The sequence below is a fragment of the Glycine max genome, chromosome 7 (genome assembly GCF_000004515.6).
Source record: "Glycine max cultivar Williams 82 chromosome 7, Glycine_max_v4.0, whole genome shotgun sequence".
In the NCBI taxonomy this organism is placed as follows: Eukaryota; Viridiplantae; Streptophyta; class Magnoliopsida; order Fabales; family Fabaceae; genus Glycine; species Glycine max.
Genome location: NC_038243.2, coordinates 9,571,893 through 9,598,939, shown reverse-complemented (window position 1 = coordinate 9,598,939; position 27,047 = coordinate 9,571,893). Strand labels below are relative to the sequence as shown.

The window sequence follows — 27,047 nt, the reverse complement described above, 5'->3', positions numbered from 1 at the left end:
GAGTTTCTCCTGACATGTAACAGTAAAAGAAATTGTTTGACGTCACTTTTCTTGTGGGAGAGAAACTTTTGCGGGTTGGTCTTAATTTTTGGAGGTGCTACTGTGAGCAATCGTTGTTCTTCCTCTTTGGTGGGTCCACTTGCAAGAAATATGAATAAAAAATTGTAGTTACCATATTTTTTGATAATTTGTTTTGAATGGTGCAAGAAAATGTTGTTAGTTAATAAAATCTCTAATGTTAAAAAAATAAGTTATATTAGTTATCAAAATCTCCAAGGTTGAAGGACAGAAAGTATGTTAGTCATCAAAATCTCCAACATTTTAATAAGTGAAATAACATTAAACCAATATAAAAAAAAATGAGGAACAAAGAAACTGAGAGTTATTAATAATTTATAATATTTTTTAATTAAATATTTTTTTAAAAAGAAATTATTTTAAAATAAACATTAAAATTCTTTTGAATAGTCCAGAGAAAAATTATAAGATGTCATCCATGAGGAAACCAAAACTAATCAAGAGTATTACAAATGGAGACTTCATGATCAATACTTTGACCTACTAAGACACACATATGTATAGCCATTTTATTGCTACTCCTTTGCTTGGGAAATAATCACCATCAAGTAAAATTAAAACATTTGGCTCAACATATTTTATAGAAATAATTGCTATCTCAGTCAAGTTCTTGAGAGAACTTCAATAATAATAAAAATCTTTAGAAAAAAAATGGTTCTAAACATTTGCTAAAGCATTTTGAGATATTTGATCCGGGGCTTCAGTTTAACACAAAATGTGAATGAACGCATGCCTTATTAACACAACTGTAGAGTACATACCAAGGAACTCCCTGCGACTCAGTATCTACCCATATTTTTGCTGCCTCGTAAAGAGCATCACCCATCGTGCGAGCCTTAACATAAACACACATAATTGGAGCAGAAAGATACTTCATCCCAACCATTGCTCTCCAAAATAATAAATCCTTCTTCTCACCTACCAATCATAGAGGCTAGAAATATAATATAAAACTATTCACATGAATTTACCTAATAGCTTAAGCTTTTGGAATGTTGTTTCATGACATGGTATTAGAGCGTCGGAGTTCAATCCTTGGTGAACCATTATATTTCTAGATGTTGTAATTTAGTTTTTTTTATTTTTGTAAAATAATTTTTTTATTTTTAGTTCCTATAAATTATGTTTGATTTTTTTTTTAAGTGCTTTGGATAGCAATTTGAATAATAAAAAAATGTTATCTAAAATTCTACAAGAATGTAAAATAAACAAACATAATTTAAAATGACTTAAAGAAGTTTTACAAGAAAAAAAAACAAAATAACATTAAATTACAATCACTAAAACTTAAGTTTTCAGGATAATAAGTTCATGACAATAGAATTCGTTCAAAATTTGTGCTTGTATAGAAAAAAAAACTCCATACAACAGAAAGTGTAGTAGAAAGAAACATAAATCATAACATGTGCTCAAACAAGTGTAAATAATAATATGAAAAAAAAATATTTAATTTATAGCAAAGGCTAATACCAACTTACATCAAAGCTCACAGTATGTTCAAAGCATTCAAACAATTCTGATACATTTCGATATACGTTCTTGAACAGAATGGACGTCATATCAGTATCAACCCACCTAGATTCCAGAGAAAGTTTAATTAGCCAATTAGACATACATCATACATGCAAAGCAAATATAGGATTCAATCACAGAATCACTTCAGCCAGGTTTCTTGTTTGATTTCCATTGAGCAAGTACAAATTACCAACATTAACTCAAGTTATTGTGTCACTATATCCAGCGATCCAAGCCAAATGTGAAATTGTTTGGGTACACAAATTGGCTGCTACTAATTTCCAAAGTCTACACCTAAATTTGATGGTATTGTTGTCTACAGTCTATGCCTAATTAGACAAGTTTAATTAGCCAATTAGCATACATCTTACTGACAAGAAGTGCCTCCCCAGACACAAGTTGGAGGGTATTGCTGTCTACAGTATATGCCTAATTAACCTTCTTATATCAAATGAATAAAATTGACTACAATCAGGGGTGAAGCTAGAGTAAAATAATATAAAAGCAGCCAATGAAAATATTTATTGGTGAGGGAGCCAAATTAGTATATTTTATAAATAAGTATTTAAATTGAAAAAATATTATAAAAATATTTGTTGACTGGTGCCGGGTGCCTGGTGGCTGGCTTACATATAACACGTAAATTTTGTTTCCTATCTCTAAAAATATGAAGGAATTATTCAAAAAAAATTCTTTTATTATTTTCTTTTGTATTATTCACTAAAAAGACTACAACACAGCTAGATTTGTGAAGTGTTGTGTTGTGTTTTACCATAACTTTAAACCTTAAAATTCCCAACTCTAAACCCTATTACAAATTATATTTTCATTTGAAGAAGTGTTGTGTTTAGGGTGATAAAATAATACTGACATATATAGCTAGATTTGTGATAAAAAGTTGGTATTAATTAATTAAGAGAGTATTATTCGAAAGAATAGGAGCTACGCAGTACGCACCTTCTCACTGTTATCATCTATCACTATCACTAAACTCACACCAAATGAATTGCAAAATTGTAATATGTTTTGCTTCCTTTCACTTCCACACCAAAGCTTGTCAAACACGCATGCTCCTTGCTCCTTGGCTACTAAATACTGTCAGATTCATTACTTGATGATGTAACATATTATTAGTTTATTACATCATCATTTAAAATATCGAAACTAATTAAAAATATAAAAATAAAAATTTAAAAATATAAGATAATAAAATAAAATAAAAATATGAAAAATATATTTAAACCTTAAAATAACAAGCAGTGACATAAACATCTATCAGATGACAAAACTCTGTTCTTTCAGGCTATTTCTTTCCAGCTATTGACAATAATAGCCTTGGACCCACTTAAGCCCTTCTATTCGAAGAAAAAGGAGTGGAGAGCGAAGGCGGCAGTAGCATCTTGGTATATACAGAATGACTGCATAGACAAAGATACTGGAGCACGATGCCCCTCCAACCTCAAGCATAAAACCAGAAAACAGAATCATGTAAATTAAGCATACAGTTAGAAACTGGCCTACACAATTGTTTACAATCATTGAAATAAATAGTAAAAAATGGTAATGTAAGGGTAATAAAAATATATAATTTAAAAACATTAAGATGATGATATTATAGTAATGTGATATATAAAATACTAAATGTTTTCATAAAAATTAGAAATAATAATAAAATACTACTATATGATTAATACAAAACAATCGATTGCTTTGAGTGAATTTTTTTTTCAACGTGTACATTGCGAAATTGATTGTGAACAAAAAAAATCAATTAATTAATTTAAGAGGGCGTTGAAAAAGTACATTATTAATATAGTATTATGAGTGATATTTATCCATAATTGTACTTCATACTCTAAATTTCTTCTAATATTGTTTAATTTAAGGCTTAAATATATTTTTTATCTCTTATATATATATCCAAATTTTTACATTTGATCCCGGATAGATTTTTCTTTCATATCTATTTCTTGATATTTGAAAAGTTTTGTTTCAGATTTATACTGTCAGTTAAATAATGACATATCCATTAAATATTTGATAACTTAATTTGTGACGGTTCAAAAATCATTAGTATTTGTTTTGAAATCAAATTTAAATTTTGTGGAGGCTAAAAATGTAAAATCAATTAAATTAAAAAAATAAATAAATCAAACATTGAGAAAGTCTTCTCCTTCTCCCTCCTCTTTCGTGCATGCCACCTTCAACCACTCTCGCATCAACTACATCTTTGCCAATGCAATCCGTGATGGGCCCCCACTCTACCACCACTGTGGGCTTTCACCGCCTCAGTCACATGTCCCAAATCTCTAGTGCCAGATTCCTACACACGTCTTCCCCCGTTGAGACAACCACTGAGGGAGACATGGTGGAGCTCATTAGAATCATCGCGTTACCAACGTAGTAACCATTGGATTCTTCCTGAAGGCCTCTCTCATCAGTAGCAAGCCTCTTACCGATGGAAACAACAAAGACAACACTTCTTCCTAACCAATCTCTGAGCAAGAACACCAACCCCTCCTTTCGTCAAGAATTGGGACCAACTATACCTTCAGTCACTACAAGCTCTTCTTCGACTTCAAGAATGTTTTGTGTCTCATATATTAGGGTCCTCGTGTTTAATGCCCTTATGCTTGACTTCAGAGCAATAACTTTAGAATGGGAATGGTAGATCCACTTTCAATGATAGCATGGTTGTGCTCGACAGTTTCAGCAAACTAGTTTCGTTTGATAACTTCACTTTCGCTACCATCAATTACAGGACAATGGTGCTTCGATGATGATTGACCCTTGATCACGACAGAAATACAAGGGTGTATAACATCAGAGACAAGAAGACAATTGGAAGGTGACAAGAATATTTTAGCCACAACCTTGTTTTATTCTTTGGATTTTTGGCCCCAATAGTTGCAGTAATAAACCAACCATTGGAAGAACATGTTCCTACCTTCCCGGTATTAGAATAAAAATTACAAGATTAAATTAATTAAATTTTGCTTCTGAGTTAAAATTAACTTATGCTTTCTCAATTTTTCATTTGAAACAAAACCTCTCCCAGATTTATTTATTTTTTACTTTAATTGATTTTGATGATTTAGCGTCAAAAAATTTAAATTTCATTTTCGAACAAATACTAATAATTTTTAAGTCATCACAAATCACGTTATCAAATAATTAACATGCATGTCATCACTTAATTGACAACAGGAATCTAAAACTAAAATTTTTAAATATCAAGGAGCATATGAAAAGGAAAAATTTATTAGAGATCAAACATAAAATTCAAATATATATCAGGGACCAAAAACATATTTAAACCTTAATTTAATTTGTCAACTTTCTTTTGAGAAAAAAGAAAAAGTAGTGAGCAATCTAAAAAGTACAATAAATCACGCTCAAAATAATGAGAATAACAGGGTTCAAGGAGTTGGTAATTACAATATTTTGATTACGGAAAGGTTGACTTAGCCTTCTCCAAAATCAATAGTACTATATCTTTTAAAATGTACCAATCAATTTAGAAGACAAATCCTTAATTTACATCGATTCAGTTTCTCATAACTTATTTACATCGATTCATCAGTGATCAAAATCAAACTCAATATTCAACTCTATCAAGTCATTTATACATCAAATTAATCAAAACCAAGGTGTTAAAAGTATCACAGGCATAGCAGACGTTGCCTTATTCTTTGATACAGCTCAAAGATTTCTTTAATCTTTACAATAACAGCAGCTATAATAGAAGAATAATTTTTCCAAAGAATCAATTGTTCAGCAAAACTTTGCCTATATATAAGACTAATACCACTTTGTAGTATTGTTCTAAAGAGCCAAATATGTTATCTGAGAAACCTAAATGTTTTCCATCAAACCAGTGGAGGCAAAAGCAAGAGCATAATAATAATAATAGAAGCCAATAATAATAGAAACCAGTGGACAAGAAAGGACCCAATTTAGGCTTTAATCCTGGAAGGCTCTCCCACAGCACTCTCCATTCTTGCATACCACTCGCCAATACGTGTATGCTCCACCATATCCTTGCCAGACCTTAAATAGCGTATGGGCTTTAAAACCCCAAAAACAGCCAGGTCGGCTAAGTTAGGCTTAGACCCTCCTGAAAAGACAGAAAAGTAATATTGTCTCAAATCCTATGAATGCAAGATTACTAATTCATCAAAATTCACTAACTAACAGAAGCCAAAGCCAGAGATTATTTGATGCTAAACTAACAGATAGACATGTAAGTCACTTGCATTAAATGGTTACGTGCAGGTACTAACTATGAATAATCTTTTGAGGTTTAGATCAAACAAATCCAGTGAAAAATTACAAGAGACCACCAATGTGAAAATCAAAAGTACTACAAATTGGAGACTACATGTTCATGATCAATACTTTGACCGGCCAAGGATATATGAAGCTATTTTATTTGTTACTCCTTTGCTTGGCAGAAAAAAAATCATAAAATAAAATTAGAACATCTGGTTCAACTTATTTTGGAGAAATAGTTGCTTTCTTTCAGGTCAACTTCTTGAGAGAATTTTAATGAAAAAGCAATTGTTTCTCTAGAAAAAAGTTGTTCCAAACATTTGCTAGAGCATTTGGATATATCTGAGACCTCAGTTTTATACACAGTTACACACACACACAAAGAAAGGGAATGGATGCTTTTGCATTGATAGTATAATCTCCTTAACACAACAGTGGAGTACATACCAAGGAACTCCCGGCCATCCAGAGCATCTACCCATGTTTCTGCTGCCTCATAAAGAGCAGCACGTTCATCAGTGATGTTATATTTTTTCTTCAGTTTCTTAGACACAAAATACATAGCTGCAGCTCCAGCATACTTCACCGAAAATTTTTCAAGATAGCTGAAATTGCCTAAAAATATCAATATAAACAAAATATCACCATGATTAGATTTCAGGTTTAATAAATCATGGCCAAGGACAGAAGTTCATATAAAGTAAATTCAGGGTTTGTAAGCATGATATACATCGGCTGAAAGTAGATAAAGCACTGTTATATTAATGTGTTTTTCTATGTAATTTTATATTTTTCTATGCTTTTCTTGCCTTTTTCTCTTTTTCCTGCTATAGCCATTTTTGGTCTGGGTGCTGCAGTCTGCACCCTTTCATTTCCATGTAATTGCTGACCTCTATATGTATAAAAAGTCTCAGCTCGAGTGTGATTCACTCAAGCTCTTCTCACTAAAATCTTAAGCTCTCAAATCTTAAGTGGCACAATATGCAAGGAGAGTTTTGAAGAAAGATTTATTCTTTGTATGCATGTTAGGGAAAAGAATGGGTAAAAGAAAAGCATCAACAGTGTGAATTTTGCCCATGAAAATGTACAAGTACAGATTGAGTAATAACAAAACATACAGGAAAATGTTAAGTTTCTCATTAAAAAATGATGATTCTAGATGTGTGAACTATTGTACAAGTCAAAGTAGGAGAAAGCTGGTGTGTTTGTGTGCATGCATGCACGCACATTTCAGCGTCAGAATTATTAGACTCTTTTCAGACCTGAAGCAGATTGCATGTGATATCCTCTAATATCTTCTACAAGTCAGTAAGATAGTGTCTCACAGCTCTTTTACTGTAAAATGTCAATTACAGAAATTTTTCTACATCAATCTGAGCCTTTTCAATGGCCACATATGCTCAATAATTAAAAAAAGGCATCCCAGTTCATGATGATTCCACCTCCACGCCAAGCCCGAATTTTTACAGTTCCAAAAACTAAGGATGAATGGAGGTGTATAAAGCTGATCCTTTCACAATAGTAAATAATATCCGGAAAGAACACGTCCCAAACAATTATATATGTTGTGTCCTTCATATCTCTTCTACTTTGAGTTTCTTTCTTTGCCTGAAAACAGGTGCATTGTATGACAAAACATTTGAAATTATTCATTTAGATATTTGGTGGCCTTGTTGTGTTTAGTTCACTTCTAGGCTTTCATCATTTTGTAACCTTCATTGATGACTTCTCAAGGTGTACTTGGTTCCATTGGATGAAAAATTGATCATATAAATGCTTGGAATTTTTCAAAAATATATTCAGAAATTTCTACTCAATTTGGTCACTCAGTTTACGTTTTACAAAATGATAATACCAAGTAGTAGTTTTCTATTTCTCAAGTCCTTTTTGTCATCTAAAAGAAAGATTCATCTATCTAGTTGTCCTCACACCCCAAGAGAAAGGTATTGCTGAAAGAAAACATGCTCATCTTCTCTTGCTACTGCCCATACCTTCACTTCAGCTAATGTCTTTATAATTTTTTGGGCAGATGCAATTCTTACAGCCTAACCACTGCTTATTTAATGCCATCCTCTTTGTTAAATATTTACATTTAGATCTCTCATTCCATTTTGTTTCCTAATGAGTCTACATATAAACCCCCTGTGTTTTTGGCTGTAGCTACTTTGTTCATGATGTTTCTCTAGGAAAAGACAAGCCCATTGCTTGTGCAATCAAATGTATCTTCCTCGAATATTCCAATGTAAAAAAAATTATAAGTGTTACTCTCCTTCATTATATTGTCTCTTTACTTAAGCAGTTATGACTTTCTTTGATGACTCTACATACTTCACCCTTCAAGAAGACAATGCTTGTCCTTCTCTTCCTTCACCAATCTCCACTCTTGAAGTAGACTGTGCTCATCCTTGGAAAACTTATCATTGTCATTCATGTGAAGTTTCAGCATCCCAACCAGATCCTGAAACATATGTTTCGCCACTTGTTCCAGCTTCTCCACCTTCTTTGTATCACCAGCTTTCATCTCCTTCAAACTTCCCAATTGCTATTTGCGAAGGTATTCTCTCCACATATAATCCTCATACTATTTATAATTATGTAAGTTATATCATCTTTCTTCCGTTCAATACGCTGTCATGTCTTCCTTGTCTTCTATTCCCTAAAATTGTCCAGGAAACTCTTTCCCATTAAGGATGGTATCAAGCATTTATAGAGGAAATGCAAGCTTTGGAATTAAACCATACTTAGGAGATGGTTCCTTTACCTCTAGGTAAAAATCCTGCGGGCTGCCTTTGGGTCTTCACTATAAAAGTAGGACCTATAGTGGATTGTCTTGAGGTTCATTTTGTTAAAGGGATCACTCAAATTTTTGGGCAGGATAATGGTGATGCTTTTTCTCCTATTGCAAAAATGGATTGTCTTGAGGATCATTTTGTTGTTAAAGGTATCACTCAAATATAATATAAAATTGTTAAGGTGTCTTCACCTAATAGCTTAAGCTTTTGGGACAGTTGCTTCATTGCAACAGATTATGTTCCAAAAGTGCTCTAATATCAAATGGCAATTTCATACAGTAAAAAATGTGGTGGAAAGAAACATAAACCGCAACATGTGCTAAAATATGTGTAAAAACTAATAGTAAAAAAAATCATTTCTACAGCAAAAGTCAGTACCAACTTACCGTTGCTCGTAATATACTCAAAGGATTCAAGTGCTTCAGATGTATTTCGATATATGTTTGGTGACAGAACATGTACCAAATGATTATCAACCCACCTATATCAGAAGAGAAAGTTTAATTAGCCTGTTAGATATAGATGCTAAGCTAAAATAGATTCAATCACTTCCCCAGAGTTTTTGTCTGACTTCCCTCTAACGGGTACAAATTACTGACAGCAATTCAAGTTGTCATATTGCATATTGCATCTTGCCTAACAGATATAGTAAGGCCTCTTATTGGAATATTGAACCAACAATACAAATCAAGGGAGTCAAAAGTAAACAATTGAAAGATTAGAAGGTTAACCAAAATCCAACCCATAGAAACATAAGATTCCTAACATGTTAAGTGTAATAAAAGATGACTGCAATCAAATCGCCAAAGAGAAAGAAAGCCAACAATTTAACAGGATCACACACAAAGGGAGTAGTGACTTAATTTATACTGTTTTAACATAAATGTCCAGTTATGCTTGTTAGCACAATAGCACACTGCATTTATATGCTGAATCTAAGCATAAAAAGATAAGTGAAATGTTATAAAATCATCAGTAAATATATTTTCTTCAATCCTAATGGTAAAGTTTAGAACAAAAAGCAGAGTAATTGAGGAAGAAAGAAAGGTTTCTCTTCCAGTCCACTGAGCAATATCTCCTTTTTAGTTGGTTCAAATGAAAGTGTGAAACTGAAAACAACTTCTTAAAATTGGAAAAATGAAATTCAATCAAACTTTTAAAGAAAAAAATCAGTGACTTCACCCTGTTACATTTATTAGAAACATGCTTGATTGAAAAATAAAACAAGGCCAAAAGAAAGAAAACCATACCGCCGCCATTTTGTCTCTTCGTCCTCAGAAGTTGAATCTACAATTTTCTTGGACAGAATCTTATGTCCCAGCTTATCAATTATAACTGCCAAACAAACAAACATCAGTGAAAAATTATAGTGACATGTTCAATGGACACAAGTCCATCATAAAATTTCACAATCAATTTTCAAGGGAAAATGTAAAAACCTGATGAATCATTTAGCTGTTCACCATCTACCATCAGTATTGGCACCTTCTGATACTCAGACCATTTGATTTCTTTCTTACTGAGAGGGTTGACCTCCACAATTTTGTAAGGTATATCGTAGTAGTCCAAAAATGCTGGTAAAGCAAGTAAAAATATCAATAACAGAAACCAGGAAAAAAATGTTGTGAAATCTCAATGGAAAAACTACAGCAATAAAAGAGACGGATGTATGGCAGAATAGGCACCAATATCCTAGCCCATGCTCACCATTATATATGAGATAAATCAATAGAGTGAAAAATACAGCCTCATTTAGAAGCAACAATTGACAACCAATGTGTCATTTTTCCATTCTCTTTCTATGACTCAATGCTTCTTTTTAAAATTCTCACATAACTCAAGGAATCTACTTACTCTGAGGAATAAGCGCATGCTTGGCTTGGCTCTTTGTATTTCAATGACTCAATGCTTCAGCTTTTGAATGTGGAATCTAACATAAACACACGCATCTGACCCATGACCAAACATACACTAAGTACTGCCAAACTTACTCAGTTACATTGAATTCCATCAATCCAACCATTAGATTAAGACTTTTTGTTAAGTGGATCAAGAATTAAAAAAATCATATAATCTAAAAACTAGTTAATTCTTCATTGATCAACTTCATTTTGACATATATTAAACTTATTAAAAACATAAGTAAATTCTGGGTACAATATGAAATATCTATGAAGAATTTTTAATGAATTTAATTTCTACACATACCAATCAGAAATCATGGTAGGAATGAATTTGAAAGTGAATATTGTAAAATCGACAAACTTACCCACATAGCAGTTTATAATTGGATATAAGAGTAAAATGAACGATTTGAAAATTTTAATTAGATTCCTAAACTTAAAAATTATAATTGGATACTTGATCTTCTATCATTCTTGTTATTGGGATCCTGAAGTTAGTAAAATCACCACAAATTGTTACAAAAATTGTAGAAGATCAAGGACAAAATCACTTCTTTTTTTTTTTAATTGAAGGACCTAATTAAAATTTTCCAAAAAGTGTAGGGACTTACTAATGTATCAAACCTATTTAATTTATCTAAAATCAAATGGCTCCGGGGGTGTGATGATCAATAGTACAACATAACATGATTTAACAGCTAGATTTTGTTAAATCAGCTGTTAGTTTTTTTTCTTTTACCTTTGACTTTGTTGCAGAAAGGGCAAGCCTCGAACTGGTAAAGAACGACGTCGTTCGGGAGAGCCTCTGGCGGCGGGGGCTCCTTGGCGAGGACTTCCTGAGAGACCAGAGCCCCAGCAACGCCGAGAGACGCGGCGGCGAGAGGACCGAGGAGCGAGGAGAAGCGGCGGCGGTGAGAGCGGGCGGCGGCGCTGCGGTAGAGCGCGGCCTGGAGAAGGCGGTTGGGGACGGAGAAAGAGGTGGCGACGCGAGGGGACGTGAGGGTTCTGAAGAGAATGGAAGGTACCCTTCTCATAGCGTCGTGTCTGAGATTGATTCACAACACAATCAGATCTCTTTCACTCTCACTCTCACTTTCACGTTGCGATGATTTTGATGGCTTCCTCGGTCGTTGGGAGGGAGAGAGGGTTTATGTGGGTTTCGTAGATCCACGGGACAGGGTTTTAGCCTTTGTTCTCTGTCTGTGCTCTCCACGTGATCCAAAACTTATTCACACTCTTTTTTTAACTATTATTATTTATTTATTTTTGGTACTCGTTATATTATATGGATCCCAATCTTATCCAACCCAACAATTTAATTTAAAAAATTGAATTTAATATTATTCAAATCAATAATTAATTAATTAATTAATTATTATATGAGAAAATAGGTTATTACATTCTCACATTTTAACTCTAAACCTCTAGTATTATTGCTTTTTAAAATGTTTGAGAAATAATTTTATTTAATAATTGTAGACATTTTTACTAAGCACAGATTTGAACCATGAAAATCATTACATTACAATAAGATCCAATTATAAATTATCAGCATTGTTATTTGTGCAATAAGTCATATAATAATTTAGGTCTAATGTTCAGTTTGATTGTGAAAATGTATTAAAGTGTTCAATTAGGTCCATATATTTAAAAAAAATACCCAATTAAGTTTTCATATTTTTAAAAATGTTTCAATGTTATTCTTTTCGTGAATTTCAATTGAAACCGTTAAAAATGTTTAACGCGGCGACTCCCACCTAACATGGTTGCACCACCAGCAAGTCAGCGCCATCTCCTCCACAAATGCACAACCAAAACACACACAGCACCGCCACTCCTTTACCTCACCATAGCCAAGCACCAAGATCTGCTACTTGTGCAGCCTTCCGATGATGCGCAACCTTGTCCCTCAATTAAAATCTGAGGATTCGCATTGCATGCATTCACGCTCCGCAAATTTGGGGTTGGGAGAGTCGCGATTTTGTTAGGGGGAGAAATCTGGGTAATCTTCATGTGCTGATGGATTGGGTGTGGAGGGAGGAGTTTATGTTTGGCATTTTCACGAACACTTGATGGGGTCGCTTAAACAAATTCTTGGAAAGTATATTGCTTTTGAAAAATAAATTTGTTCATGCTTCGTTGATGTTGCTGATATCCATTTTTTTCTCCTATTTTTTGGGTTGTTCTTCGTATTAGGCAATTTTTGTTATGCATCACTAATTATTGTGGCGGTTTTTAACGACTACTAAACAACAATCGCCAAAATGTATAGTCAGGAAAAGAGACGGAAACGTAACACTTTTTTTACTATGTCAGTTGAGACTGACAGAAAGGGTAACATTGGAGCGTTTTAAAAAAATATGAAACTTAATTGGAGGTTGTTAAAATATGGGAACCTAATTGAAACTTTAATACAATTTGATGATCAAATTGATCATCAAGATAATTATTTATACAACAATAATTTATACAACACTATTAAACTATTGAGTTATGATAAATAAACTTTATTTTAGTTCTTTAAATTATAAATGTAAATCATTTTTGTGTTTCTATATACAAAATATTCATTTGAAATTTATTTTATATCTTAAATTAATCATAAACACAAAAGTATTAAGTATAATGATACTTTTAGTATAACGAGAGTTTTTGTTTATAACTTTTTAATAACACAAGAATCAAACTGAAATAATCATAAACATCAATTATTTTATATTTTAAATTAATCATAAACACCAAGCATACTAATGTTAGAAAAATGTGTTTTATGTCATTGTACAAATAGCGATTTGTTGTCATGTGTAAAATATTGCAAGTTTTATTTTGGCCTTCACAAATAAAACTGTTTTTAATTTTAGTTTCTACAAGTGGTTTTGACAATCACAGAAGCATGTCTTAACTTGTTATATAAAAGATAAAAAGAAACAATTAGCAACAACATTACCATGATAAAAACTTTAATTTACATAAATGTAAAACATATTTAAGACTATTGAGGACTTGCCCTCCCTCAACACACACAACAGGAATAAAATGATATAACATAAACAATACAATAAATAGAAATAGATTAAGAATATAAAAATAATGTGATTTGACACATTAAATAATATTTCAACAAATATTCATTATCTTAAATAAGATTAAAGTTTTTCAAATAACTTGAAAAATCCTCCCCAAATAATGTATCACCTTTTAAATATGAGTTTTTCAAATAATTTGAAAATTCTTTTTTAAATAGTGTATCACATTAAATAATATTTCAACAAATATTAACTATTACTCGATACATGATGGCTTCTTCAAGTTAGGTTGCTTATTCTCATATCAAACCCCTTGATTTATAGTGTGATGAATAACATTTAAAGACTTATTGAATAAACACTAAACTAATTGCTTCTTTTAGAAGTCGTCCCCCTTTGATTATCACACACTAAGCAATGATCACAACTTTTTACTTAATCTCAAAATGAATCACTATAACTATTAACTAATAATTGGGAATTTGGAATTACATTCACAATTGGTCTCTCAAACAAAGTTTCCAAACCACATCCTTAGCCTCCTCAACACCCAGTCTCATTAGTGTCATGAAAGTCCTTTCTTGCAACCATCTGTTGGACCAGCGGCCTCAATAACTTAAGAGGGATAGGCTTAGAGTGCAGAAGAAGCAGTAATCAATTTAATAATGTTCTTTAAACATGCAAGACAAAATTGATTGCAACAAAATAAATGAGATAAGGGAAGAGAGAATGCAAATACAATTTTTATATTGGTTCGGCAAAATCCGTGTCTACGTTCAGTACTCAAGCAACCCACTTGAGATTTTCCACTCCCTTTGTAAAAATCCATTTACAAAGTCTGAACCACACAGAGACAACACATCCCTTGTGTTCAGAAATCCTTACAACTTAAGAGACCCTCAGTCCCTTAATCAATCTCTTTGAATGAGAAGAAAGAAAGAAGAATTCTCTCTTGAAGAGAAGGATATTATAATTGAAGTCCATGGAGAAACTCTTAATAGATTTGCAAGTGTTTGCCCAAGAGTTTCTTTTGAGAGAGCATTTGGCAATGAAGTTCTCTTGGAATCTCTCTCATTTCCTTTTGAGAGGATAAGACATTTTGAACAAAAAAATCTCTCTTCAAAATTCGTACCCAAGTCACCTATTTATAGGCCTTTGATGGTCATTCACAAATCCAATCAAAAGATGTGACTGTTGGCAGATTTTCTGAAAACTCTCCACTGGTAATCGATTACAATGTTTGTGTAATTGATTATACAGTTATAATTTGAAGGGTCATGACTTTTGAATTTGAATTTTCAGAGTTTTGTTACTGGTAATCGATTACATGTTCAAAAATCAAATTCAAAACTCTTTTCAACAACTATTTTTCATTCTTCTCTCCTAATCAATTACACTTCCTGGTAATCGATTACCAGAGCCTTGCATGACTTTGAAACCCTTTGTTCTAAGGCAAGGCTTGATCTTTAGCGAATCTTGAAACAATGATTTGTTTGTTGAAACAATCTTAAATTAATCTTGAAGCAAATGTTTATCCTTTGAAGCGACCTTGTTTGATTCTTCTTTCGTATCATCAAAATTCATGCATTCATACATTCACACCATCTTCATGTTTTTTTCTCTCTCATGTCATGCTTTTGCTACTCAAAATTCATAAGTATCAAAATGGTGGCATTACCTATATTTGCATCATTATTACTTACCACCAACAATTTGACTTTCATATCACAAATCCAAAAAACTTTTGACACAAATTTTCAAATAGATTTTCTATCAATACTTGTTTTATTATTCATCTGACCACATCATAATTTTGATATCATTATTAGGAACATCTTTCACACATACATAATAAGGATCAAATGACAGAATACTAAGGATAAAAATAACAAAAAAGAATAAAAAATTATTGTAGTTCAGCACCAAATTCCCACATTTATGGGAATATCTCAACAAATATTCAATATCTTAATAACACTACAAGTTTTTGAATAAACTTGAAAAATGCTTCCTAAATATGTATCACCTTATAAATCAAATATTTAATCAAGAATTATAAGAAATAAGAAACATTATCACACTTACAAGAGTCTCTCTCTCATCCCTTGTACTCATGTTAGGGGTGATTTTTCTTATCTTAAGAATTCCGATTTATAACGTGATGAATAACTTTTAAAACTTTTCAAACAAATACTACTTAATTATTTCTCATGATTATACGAGACACTTTCTTTAAGAATGATAATCATACCTGTAATTTCACAACCTTTTCACTCAATCTCAAAATTACTTCCTTATATTAATAGTCGAAATTTTGGAATTAACATTAACATTATTATTGAAAGACCAACCAATTTGCCAAGAAAATATTTCATGATATGAAGGGGATATTTATTATGGATATTTTTCACTTTTAATTATTAATTACAGATTTTAAAAAAAAACTTACAAAAGATGTATAAAATTATATATATATATATATATATATATATATATATATATATATATATATATATTATTTAGTCTAAAAATTAGTCCTTCTGCAAGACAAGGTTGTGCTTTTGTAGGAATTGAGTTCAACTTCTCTTTCATGAATTAAGCATGTGTGGCTAATTAAGTTTGTCTCACTTAGTTAGATTATTAATTTATTAAGTTAAATTATTCAATATATCCTTCAACTTAAAAAAAATTCAAACAGTCCTCAATTATTTTTTAGGTCATTAATCATGTAAGAGTTTTTATTTAATTAAGATTGATTTAAGGAATTAATATCTTCTAATAACCATATTAAAAGTTCACTTAAAAATTCTCAAATATTTCAAGTAAATAATTTAGCCCATTTATTTATAGTTTTCTACTACTAATAGTATTATAAATATTATCATCTAGTCCAGACTCCAAAACCCTGGTAGTGTGCTCCGTTGAGATAAACCTGAGTGAGAGTGAGGCGAAGGGGGAGAAAGCTAAAACTAAAAAATGTCATCTTCTAAGCTCACACTGTACGGAATCGGAACCGCACTCTTCCGCACCCGTAGAACTGCACCCGTAACTGTAACTCCCCACTCTCCCTTTCTCTTCTTCAAACCCATTCCCTTCCCGCCGTGCTTCCTCCGCCCCGATTCCTCTTCCTCCTCCTCCTTCTCCGCCGCCGCCGCCGCCGCCGCAGAAACCCTACCCTCCGTCGACCACCCCTGGCCGGAATGGGTCTCCTTCGTCGACCGCTTGAACACCAAAGGCTACCTCCCCAAAACCTCCTCTTCCGACGACACCGTAAGCCTTTACGCCAACATGAACTCTCTCAAGGACGCTTGTCTCAGCTTCGCGCGTGACCGTTACGACCTTTTCAAGTTCGTTTTTCTCTTTTTTCCTTTTTGTTCGAAAAAAAAAATTGAACTTGGTGAACAATTACTTGGGTCTGTTTAGAAAAAAAAAAAAAAAAACTTCTCGAGAATGTGTAAGAGAAGAAAATAAAAAGGTAAAATGAATTAAGTCTCTCCTTTGAGTTAAGTCTAAACCAGAACCTTATACCCTCAAATGAATTAAGTTTCTTCCATGAGTTAAAAAGAGCTTTTGGAGAGGCTAATTGAAAGAACTTCTACAAATTATAGAATTTTTTTTTTCCTCCTCCTGTAAGTGCCTATGTGTTTTTGTTGAAAAGTTTATCCAAACAGAACTTTAGTTTATGTGATGAATGAGGGAAAAAACTGTCGTTATTGTTGGTTTTGCCTTTACTCAATATGGCTTTGTAACTTGTAAGAATTAATGATGAGAAGGGCATATGTATATCTGAGGTTATATGGTATCAGAGCCTACCTAGTGATTGTTTGTTGGACCTATGGTGTCACCCGTTATCGGATCACCTGCAGATGTCTAGTCTTGCAAAATTCACTTTCAAGATGTCCAGTGCTCGGCATGAGAGGGGTGTGTTGGAGATTCCATGTCAACTAGTGATGAGGCTAAAGTAGTGTATATAATTTGGGGCAACCCTCACCTTACAAGCTGGTTTATAGGGTTGAGTTAGACCCATAACCCACTTTCTAAGAGTTATTATTATTATTACTTGTTCAGTTTTGATATAAATTTTGTTTGGTTGCTTGTTATGCTATGCAGTTTGCTGCCTACAAATGATATCCAAGCAGTGGTTGAGGGTGGGTGCCCTAATCTTCTCCGTAAAGCTGTTAATTCAGCTAAGAGGCTGAGAGCACACCTGCAATTAGATGAAGGGGATGTATGTGTGTTAGTTCATTTTTATTTTTTTTTCAATTTTTCATCGGAAGTATTTATGTTTTTTGAAGTTATCGGTTGCAACTTGCAAGTAATAGTTATTATAGATAAATGTGAAGAAATTATGCATTGATTTAACGTTCCCTTTTTAACACACTATTATTGTGTGAATGAAATCTCATACTGTTCTCATAAATAGTAGTGCGGAATTTTACTCAATACTGAAGCGTGAGTGTTAGACAGTGTATTGTTAGTCTTTCTTCTAGTCAACGAAGTGAGATGTTAACTGTTGTTGCTTGTTATTATTAGTCTATGTATATGACAGTATGAGATGGAATTTTATTTTATTATTATTATTTTTATTTTTCTGCCTGAGTTTGAGGGGGCATTTTGCTTCCATCTAGGTTTGTGGTGCTTGCTATCTACGAAGCTCTTGTGATAGAGCTTATGTGATTCTGAAGGATTTTGAAACTGATGCCCGAACTGTTGATATAGTTCGAATACTTTTGTTCTACGCACTAGATCCACTTGTGCTTTCTGGAGGAGACAAACCACCGGGCCGGGAAGTTATTGAATCATCTGTCAGAAAACTTCTCTCTCAGCTAATTGAGTTGAGTGAGTCCCCTGCTCCTGCCCCTGCTCCTGCTCGTTCAAAGCCTACTGCACAGGATGGTGTGGTAGAAGGCCAATCTCTAAGTGTTACGACTAATCAATTGTTTAAAGATGTTGAGATGAAGAAAGGTGACTGGATGTGTCCAAAGTGAGTTATTTTTGCTCATGGAATCATATTTTTTTTGTGTGTAGTAAGTAGTAACTTCTGCACATGAATTCGTGAAATTTCAGTTTTTGCATTTTCACATAAAATTTGAAAGGAATTGTTAGTGCAGAAGTGAATTTTCTCCATCCACCTTGCATTTAACTTCCAAATCAAGCAAGTGATCTATCAATATCATCTATTGATTCTCTGCAACTTTTACTAGGTTAAGAGCAACTAGATATTATAGATATAAAGCTTTATCTTAAAACGTGCAGTAAGAATTATACTTTGTTCATGCATAATAAAATTTATTTTTGGTTTGATTTTTTTTAATGTTAGTATTCTTTCAGAAGTATTTTTGGCTAGTGGATGAGTAGATTTGTTTTATAACTATATCCCTTTTGTCAGTCATACAAGTTTTTTTTTTATCATTTCTTTTCTTTTTCCTGTGAGATAGTTTTTAGTGATAATACTAATTTAGAAGAATTGTTGACCAGTGGGATGGATGTATTTGTTTTATTTATACCCATTTTGTGAATGATTCAAATTATTTTCTAAGTGATGGTTTTTAGTGATGGTATGTAATCCAAAGTATTTTTGGCTGGTCAATGATTGTATTGATTTTATATCCCTTTTGTTAGTACACTTCTTCCTTATCATGAATATTGATGATTTAACTTTCCACAATTGTTCGTGTTAGTGGAAATGTTCCATGTCATTTGAATCTTAAATTAGATCTCGACAACTTAATAATTCACCGTTAAGAGTTTTACCCAAAATTTCTTGCAGATGCAATTTCATGAACTTTTCTAGAAATACACAATGCCTGAATTGTAAGGAAGACAAGCCTAAGGATATTAACCCGTTTACTGTTCAAATGAAGCCAGGAGATTGGACCTGTCCTGAGTAAGTCCTCTCTACTTGCTTACTAGCTTTTCTCATAAGGCATGGCCAATTTCTGTGTGTCTGTTAGCTTCCTTTTCAAAAAGAACATGATAATGCCAGTTAATACCAACAGAACTATATGAAGTGCCTCTTAACCTCTTCGTTGAATTTTTGTCTCATGTGTTTTCTTTGTTGTGCTGTTCATATGCAAATATGCATGCCTAGTATCTTAATTCTTAAATGACTCAAAAAAAATTCTTTTATTTTTCCTCTGTTCTGATGCTGTCATCAAATACATTATATATGTGTTCAATTATCCCTTATTTGGTGTCTTCTGGTCTGCTGATGGTTGCTTTTTGGTTTTGCTACAGATGCAATTATTTAAATTTTGCCAGAAACAGACTATGTCTAGAATGCAAAATAGAGGGGCCGGCGAAGGAAGCTAATACCATTGAAGTTGAAAGGAAAAAAGGAGATTGGACTTGCCCACAGTGAGTCCCCTATTTTGTTGACAAGAAAATTTCTGTTGATCATATTTTTAGTTTCTGTTTCCTATGATAGAAGATGAATCATTTTCATGTCAATAATTAAAATTTTGCTGACTTGTCTATAAATTTAAACATTGATAGCTTTCAGACATCGATATCGTAACAATTTTGTAATGTATCTCTAGATTTTGTTACTATTCTTTCCTTTAATGTCTTTCATATTTCATGCTTCATCTCTTTCTCATAAGTTTTTAGTTTTGTAAAGATATTTCATGATATAGTAAGCTTTTTTTCTTGGTTGGGCCCTTATTGAAGCCTTATCCAGAAAGTTAAAGAAACTTGTAACGTACAATTTGACTGTGATAATTACCTGCAACTATTGTACCCTGATTTTTTGGGGGCTTTTTTTTCTGTTTGGAATGTACAACATTCTGAAAATTTTTAATATGATCCTTTTATTTAACATGAGTTTCTTAATTAATTCATATATTTTTTTAATTACAAATATCAGAGTATTTAAAATACCATTCTGCTTGCTATCTGTTTTATGTCTTGTATTCTTTTACCAGAGTATTTGCACTTTGTTGGTCAGCTGCATTTGGCACCAATGAATAATTTTAGGTCTCTCACTTTGCATTAATAATTGGATTCCTCAAAGCTTCAGTTTTAGAAGTTCTCTTCCCGCAAACTCATCCATATGATCATATCACTGGAATAAACAACCTCATGATGTAACTATTCCAGTATATTATAGACTTGATTATATATTAAATAAGCCCTGTATATCTAATCTATTTTTGCTGCAGTCTAATCTATTCTGTGCATTTTATTGCTATGTTATGGAGTACTGGTGGAGGGATAAAGTTTTGGTCATTAGGGCGGCCATATATATTATGATTTTAATTGATTAAATCACACTCTTATCAAATATCTTCTTCCCTTTATTTCTACTGTAACAATAGTTACTTGTTATGATACTACCTGCAAACATGTTACCGATATGCTATTACAACAATTTATTGCTCCTTTATGACTTTTATCCATCTCTAGCTAAAACTGTTAATGACAGTAAAATTTCAGCTAAAAGTAGTTACAACATGAATGAGCAAGAGCAAAATTTATATTATATTATGATATTATGATTATTGATATCCAAGTATAACAATAGATGACTAGAGTCAATGACTTTTTAACAGTTAAGATACCTTCTCATGATGTTTTTGTATATGTAGATGTGGGTTCATGAATTATGCTAGGAACACGAAATGTTTGCGTTGTCCTGAGACAAGGCCTAAGAAACATCCTGGGGACTGGAATTGTCCCGGGTAAGTCATGTTTCTCTTCCCCCCAACCTAAAAACACCTTGTTTCCCATCTTACATCATGTATAGCTGATTTCTTCCATTATGCAAGGAGTATGTAATCAATATGTTGACACTGGCTCTAAACAGTTTGTTCCATTTTTTCGTGGATGTTCCTATGTATGTAGGTGTGGGTTCATGAATTTTGCTAGTAAAATGAAGTGTTTGCATTGTCAAGAGCCAAACCCAAGTTCCAAGAAATATAGTGGGGATTGGAGTTGCCCCAAGTAAGTCCTTGTTTTTCTTCCTTCTCTTCCCATCTTTCCTTGCACGCTTAAAGTTTCTTGTTTCATGTATTACTGCCTGTAGATGCGATTTCTACAATTATGCAAGAAATATGGCTTGCCTGAAGTGCAATGCTGAACGCCCTAAAGAACAACCAACCGTTGACTATGAGGACCATGAATGGAGACGATCAAACTGATTAGGGGAAAAAACGCCATCGGGCTATATCATATAGGGAGGTCACAATTGTGCTGGTGGGCTGTAACAAATATTTTGTTATTGATGCATTCTCTGCCCATTTTTCTTTCTCAATCTTCCAATTAATGGTGCTAAGTGCTTCTTCACTTATTGGAAATGGTACAAAAACGATAATTAGAGATACTTTAAAGTTATTTGATTGCATATGAATGTGTTTTAATATAATCATGTACAGATCTAAAAGTAAATTTACAGAGATTGAATCTTGTGAATGTTGTTATAGCTTTATTTTGTTTCAGATAAAAAAAAATTGTTTCTGATTTCAAACATAGCCCCAGGGAACTCTTATGGAAATATATATTTGCACCCACACTTAGAATACACGTGATTTCTGAATTTAATTTATCTTAAAATAAGGAATTTAATTTCTACCTACACATATGGGGATTCTGAATTTCTTTCTCCATTAACCGTTGATGGTTACTGTTTCAACAATTTTTCCATGGCTTTTTCATATTTTATATTCTTAGTGAATTCACCCGTCAAAATTTACTGCTGAGATGAATAATCTCAACAAGGATTTTTCATGAATGAAATGCTTTTAATAGCTTCAACTGAATTCCAGTTTTCCAGGCATTTTATAACTCTCCAAACACACCTTAAGTTTCTTAAAGCAGAAAAGCACTATATAAAGCAAAAACTATTTAGAGGTTCAAGCTCCTAAATTGGCACCCATTGATTTATCTTAACATTAAAACAGTAACTGGATTAATAAAAAATAAAAATAAAAAGTTAAGGCCATGCTTGATTTATGAAAGTTGAGGGAGAAAAAGAGTAAAAACTAAAAAGTGAGATGATTTTTTAAATTTTTTGGTTGAGTAAAAAGTAAAAAAGGAAAAAAAAGATACAAGTATAAAATGACATAAATATCCTAAATAAAAAAGATGTATAATTCTCATTCTCATTATGTCCAAAATGAGAAAGAAGAATATTTAAGTGGGACTACAAATGTTCTTTCTCTCTTTCACTGCTCCATGTCCTTCCAATTGGAGTGTTTATTCCCTCATCCATCCATCTTTCGATATACCAGAGGAACACTAAAAGGAAACAATTCCTTTGCATGGAATGAACAATAGCATTCAAGAAACCCACTGCCTAGTGCAACAAGCACTTCAATCAACAATGTATATCCTATTAGCTAAGGCAGCTTTCAAGCTGAAACAAATATGTTTAGGCATTTAAAAATATTATGCTTAAAAGATAAATTTATCACAACTTCAGGGTAAGTGGTGCAATGGGGCCAAGATAAAAATGTATAACAATATACTAAATTTTTACATACTCTGTTGCATGATAAAAGGTTAATATGTCTTCTCAAATGAAATAAATCAAGAACAGAATTTCTTCTATTATTAATGCTTCTTAAACACCGTCCCCATGAGCATTGAGAAACGATGAATGTGTTGGAAGATACTAAGTCAATAAGGAGATTAGGATTACCAAAGGAAGATGGACAAAAGCCACATTAAGATTCTAAAACTCAACTAACAACCCAAGACTAAAATGAATTAAAAAGGCATTTGTTAATATAAACTTGACAGACAATGAGGTCACTGCTTTCAACTTCTGCGCTTGTCTTTTAAACGAGTTTAATAATAAAAATGCAATTTCAAAGGGAACTAAAGTGTTTCACCTTCAATACTTTTAATATGACTATAGCAATCAAAGTGCAGAGAAGAAATAGAGAATTATCAACTCTTAACATCCACCATGGAACAATGAAAACATCTGCTGCAAAGAGGCCACTGAATAGCCTAACTCCTCTGATCCAACAGATAAAAATATACTAGCCATTAGGCACATATTATTGAATACATGTTTTTCACTCCACAAACTAAGACGTAGCCATCCATTAAAGTATTATAAGTAAAAATATCATGTTTCAAACCGCCAACACATTTTTGGCTTCTTTCACCTTTCCTTCTTTACACAATGCATCAACCAATATATTATAGGCACAGACATTTTGGTTGATGGTTTTCAATACCATTTCATTAAAGAACCCAGCTTACCAACAATGCAGAAGCCGTAGATTAGAGTATTATAAGTGACAACATCAGCAGAAACTCCCTTGACAGACATTTCAGAAAATAAATCGCAAGCCTCAGGTACAAGTTTATGTTTACATAAACAGTCAATAATTGTGTTGTACATTACCACATCAGGCTCAGTCAATGTCCCATCAATCTTCCTCAGCAACTGGATGGCAGCTCTTGTTTCTCCAATTTTACAAACCCCATTGATCAATTTGATCGAGTTGAAATCCTTGGGCCAATACCTTGTCATGAAAGTGCAGTGCCTTCTTGACCTGACCCTTAAGACAAAGACCTTTGAAGAGTGTGTTCAAAGTTATGGTATCTGGCTGATAACCCAATTTGAGGATCTTGGATAACACAGAGAAAGCCAAGTTGATTAGACCCAAATGGCAGAAACAATTAATGAGGATGTTCAAAGTAAAAAAGGTCAGGCTGAATTGCCTTGAGCTCCAATCGGTTAGAGAGGGAAACAACAGTGGGGTAGTGCTTCATCATCGCAAATAAATCTAAAATCTTGTTAAATTGAGGGGTATGACGCATACACAGCATGTGATTGAATTGGTAAAGAGCATCATCAACATTTTGAAAGGATGGGGGTTGAGAGTGAAAGTGAGAGTGGAAGCAAAGAAGGGAAGTGGAGTTTGGAAGAAAAGGCAGAGTCTTGGGAATGGATTCGTAGGAACAGATGGTGTTCTTCTGTAGTATTTGGTTTGGTTGGGTATAAAAAAAAAATAGATAAAATAGATATATATGTTATCTTACGTTTGAAATAGATAAAAAAAATAGTATAAGGATATGGTATAAAATATAGGTAAATTAAAATAATGCATTTTTTTAGACTTACGTGATAATATTTTACGTACATTACTTTTTTAAAATTTTGATATTTATACAAAATATTTAAAATATTTTTTGGCCTTTTATACATGATTAAAATTAACTAGACATCAATGACAATATGACATAATTAACATTAAATGATTAAACATTTTATGCACATGATTTTTAAAAAATATTATAACTGGTCTTAAATAATTTATATAATTTTTATTATAATATAATGTTAATAAATTTTGTTACCTTTAATCTTATTCTTACAACAAAGTTGAAAATTTTTATTCAATTTATTTTAAATATTTTTTAATAACATATTTTAATTTTATATTTAAAAAAATTTGTAAATACATATATATTATATATAAATTATAAATTATAAATGAATGTAATTATAAATCAAATTTAGATTTTCTCCGATTTCAGCTTCGGCGCACGTAAGAACTTATGGAATGGAAGGCTCGGTTACTCAGGGCATATACAAAACGATAACGTAGACAAAATTTCTCTCTATTTTTTTCATTTGATTATATGGTAATTTACTAAATTAGTGTAATCTCCCTTCAAAATGGTGTAAGTCATAATTGCAAAAAACAAATTAAGGTGGAAGTGGCATAATTAGAAAACAAAATCTTGTGCTTAGATTGATACTATACTGTTTCAGTGCATTATTTTATTATTCGTTTTTTAAAAAAAATCATCTTATCTAATATATCTCTTACAACTTTTTTTATTATTCCTTTTTTCTCTCTTCATTTCTTTGTCACATTACTCATATTATATAATATATGTTTCTCTTCTCTTGGTATTTATAATTATAAGATTTGTTATACATATAAATATGATTATCCTGATATAAATATGATTATCCTGATTCTCTTGATTGTAAAGAAATATCAATTATAATCAAATAATCAAATTTATGTAAAAATTAAAAGTATATCAGTTTGTAGACTTACATTATGAGTGTCAATTTTATCATTTTTATCTAATTATAAATCATTCTACTTTTAAGTTAATTATTATAAAAATTAACAAATTTAATAGGTAAGACAATTTATAATTAAATGACAATATGTAAAATCTTCACATTATTATGAATGCATATATTATTTATTTGAAGTATATGTTGTTGGAGTGTAATCCAAATCTGAAAGTTAGTTAATATGGTTACATATACATGGGTAATCATTCAGTTGTATATTGTTGTATATAAACTCATTTCTTGTATTAACTTTAAGACACTTAATGAGAAAGCCTTTTTCTCTCTCATCTTTCATTCTCTTCATTCTTCCTCTTATTCCTCTCAATATGCAAATGTGTATCTAGCTTGCTCTAATAGATTGGTATCGGAGCTTGTGCATAGACAGGGACCTGTGAAAAGGAAGCACCATTGTTGTTGTTTTTGAGAGCACTACTGCAGGTGTGCTATTATGGCTGCTATGAATGCCATACCTGGAAATCTCCGTGTGTTTGATGGGAAAGGTTATGAAGATTGGTGCGTGAAGATGGATGCTATTTTTTGATTCCAAGAACTTGATGAGATCATGAGAGATGGGTTTCAAGAACCCTCCAAGAATGCTTCAGCAGAACAAAAGGAGACGCATCGAAAGAACAAGCGACTAAACTACAAGGCTCGAGTTCTTTTACACCAATGTGTTTCTGCAAACGTGTTTCAGAAAATTTCACAGGCTACAATCTCGAACCAAGCATGGGATATTTTGCAACAAGTATATGGCTATACTAGGAGAATAAAGAAGGTCAAGCTACAATCTTTCAGAAGACAATATGAGTTGTTATCAATGACACAGCAGGAAACCATCGCAAACTATTTTAATCAAATTTAGGTGGTGACAAACTCCATGCGAGCCTGTGATGAAGCAATGGCCGATTCAAAGATTGCGGAGAAGGTGCTTGAAACATTAACACTCAGCTTTGATCACATTGTAGTAGCCATTGAAGAATCAAAAGATCTTGAGAGTATAACTGTGGAGTAATTGCAAAACTCCCTAGAGGCATACAAGCAAATGGTGCTCAAAATAAAGAGTAATGATAATGTTGTAGAGTAGACACTTCAAGCCAGAACCAGCCACAAGTCTAGAGGTCGTGGTGGCTGGAAAAAAAGAGGAAGAGGAAGACATAAAGGAGGCAGAAGTGGCGATCGAAATGCAGAAACACATGGTTCAACTTCCCAATATCATAATCTTGGAAGCAATTCAAATGATCAGTGTGATAATTCCAATTCTAGAGGAGGCAACTCTTTCAGAAGTCGAGGTGGTAAGAGGCCCATTAACAAAAGAAAGATCCAGTGTTACAGTTGTGATAAATTTGGGCACTTTGCCCATGAATGTTGGCAGATTGGCAACAACAATGCCCATAGCAAATACAAGAAG

The 27,047-nt window shown here is 32.6% G+C and overlaps 2 protein-coding genes and 1 pseudogene across 2 annotated transcripts; 1 reads left to right on the top strand and 2 right to left on the bottom strand.

Moving 5' to 3' along the window:
• Positions 1–5,197: 5,197 nt before the first annotated feature.
• Positions 5,198–11,789, bottom strand: LOC100775694 (prostaglandin E synthase 2). The gene is made up of 6 exons (XM_003528932.5): positions 11,301–11,789; positions 10,097–10,231; positions 9,908–9,992; positions 9,044–9,138; positions 6,313–6,480; positions 5,198–5,710 (listed from the first exon to the last, which is right to left on the bottom strand). The coding sequence occupies exons 1-6, from the start codon at positions 11,593–11,595 to the stop codon at positions 5,550–5,552; spliced, it is 939 nt and encodes a 312-aa protein (XP_003528980.1). The 5' UTR covers positions 11,596–11,789; the 3' UTR covers positions 5,198–5,549.
• A 4,689-nt stretch (positions 11,790–16,478) lies between these two features.
• On the top strand, positions 16,479–21,928 carry LOC100819532 (zinc finger protein VAR3, chloroplastic). The gene is made up of 8 exons (XM_003528929.5): positions 16,479–16,934; positions 17,698–17,815; positions 18,216–18,571; positions 19,358–19,474; positions 19,825–19,944; positions 21,174–21,266; positions 21,430–21,528; positions 21,611–21,928. Exons 1-8 carry the CDS (start codon positions 16,564–16,566, stop codon positions 21,723–21,725), a joined length of 1,389 nt encoding a protein of 462 aa, XP_003528977.1. The 5' UTR covers positions 16,479–16,563; the 3' UTR covers positions 21,726–21,928.
• Positions 21,929–23,602: 1,674 nt separating this feature from the next.
• Positions 23,603–26,048, bottom strand: LOC121175185 (putative pentatricopeptide repeat-containing protein At1g12700, mitochondrial; annotated as a pseudogene).
• Between the last annotated feature and the right edge of the window lie 999 nt (positions 26,049–27,047).

Excerpts from the sequence above, each read along its gene's own strand:
- LOC100775694 (XM_003528932.5), bottom strand. The coding sequence starts at position 11,595 with ATGAGAAGGGTACCTTCCATTCTCTTCAGAACCCTCACGTCCCCTCGC. Across the intron at positions 9,993-10,096 it reads ACAGCTAAATGATTCATCAG|TTATAATTGATAAGCTGGGA; the intron begins GTTTTTACATTT and ends TTTGTTTGGCAG. Across the intron at positions 9,139-9,907 it reads GAAGAGACAAAATGGCGGCG|GTGGGTTGATAATCATTTGG; the intron begins GTATGGTTTTCT and ends CTTCTGATATAG.
- LOC100819532 (XM_003528929.5), top strand. The coding sequence starts at position 16,564 with ATGTCATCTTCTAAGCTCACACTGTACGGAATCGGAACCGCACTCTTC. Across the intron at positions 16,935-17,697 it reads GACCGTTACGACCTTTTCAA|TTTGCTGCCTACAAATGATA; the intron begins GTTCGTTTTTCT and ends TATGCTATGCAG. Across the intron at positions 19,475-19,824 it reads GGAGATTGGACCTGTCCTGA|ATGCAATTATTTAAATTTTG; the intron begins GTAAGTCCTCTC and ends GTTTTGCTACAG.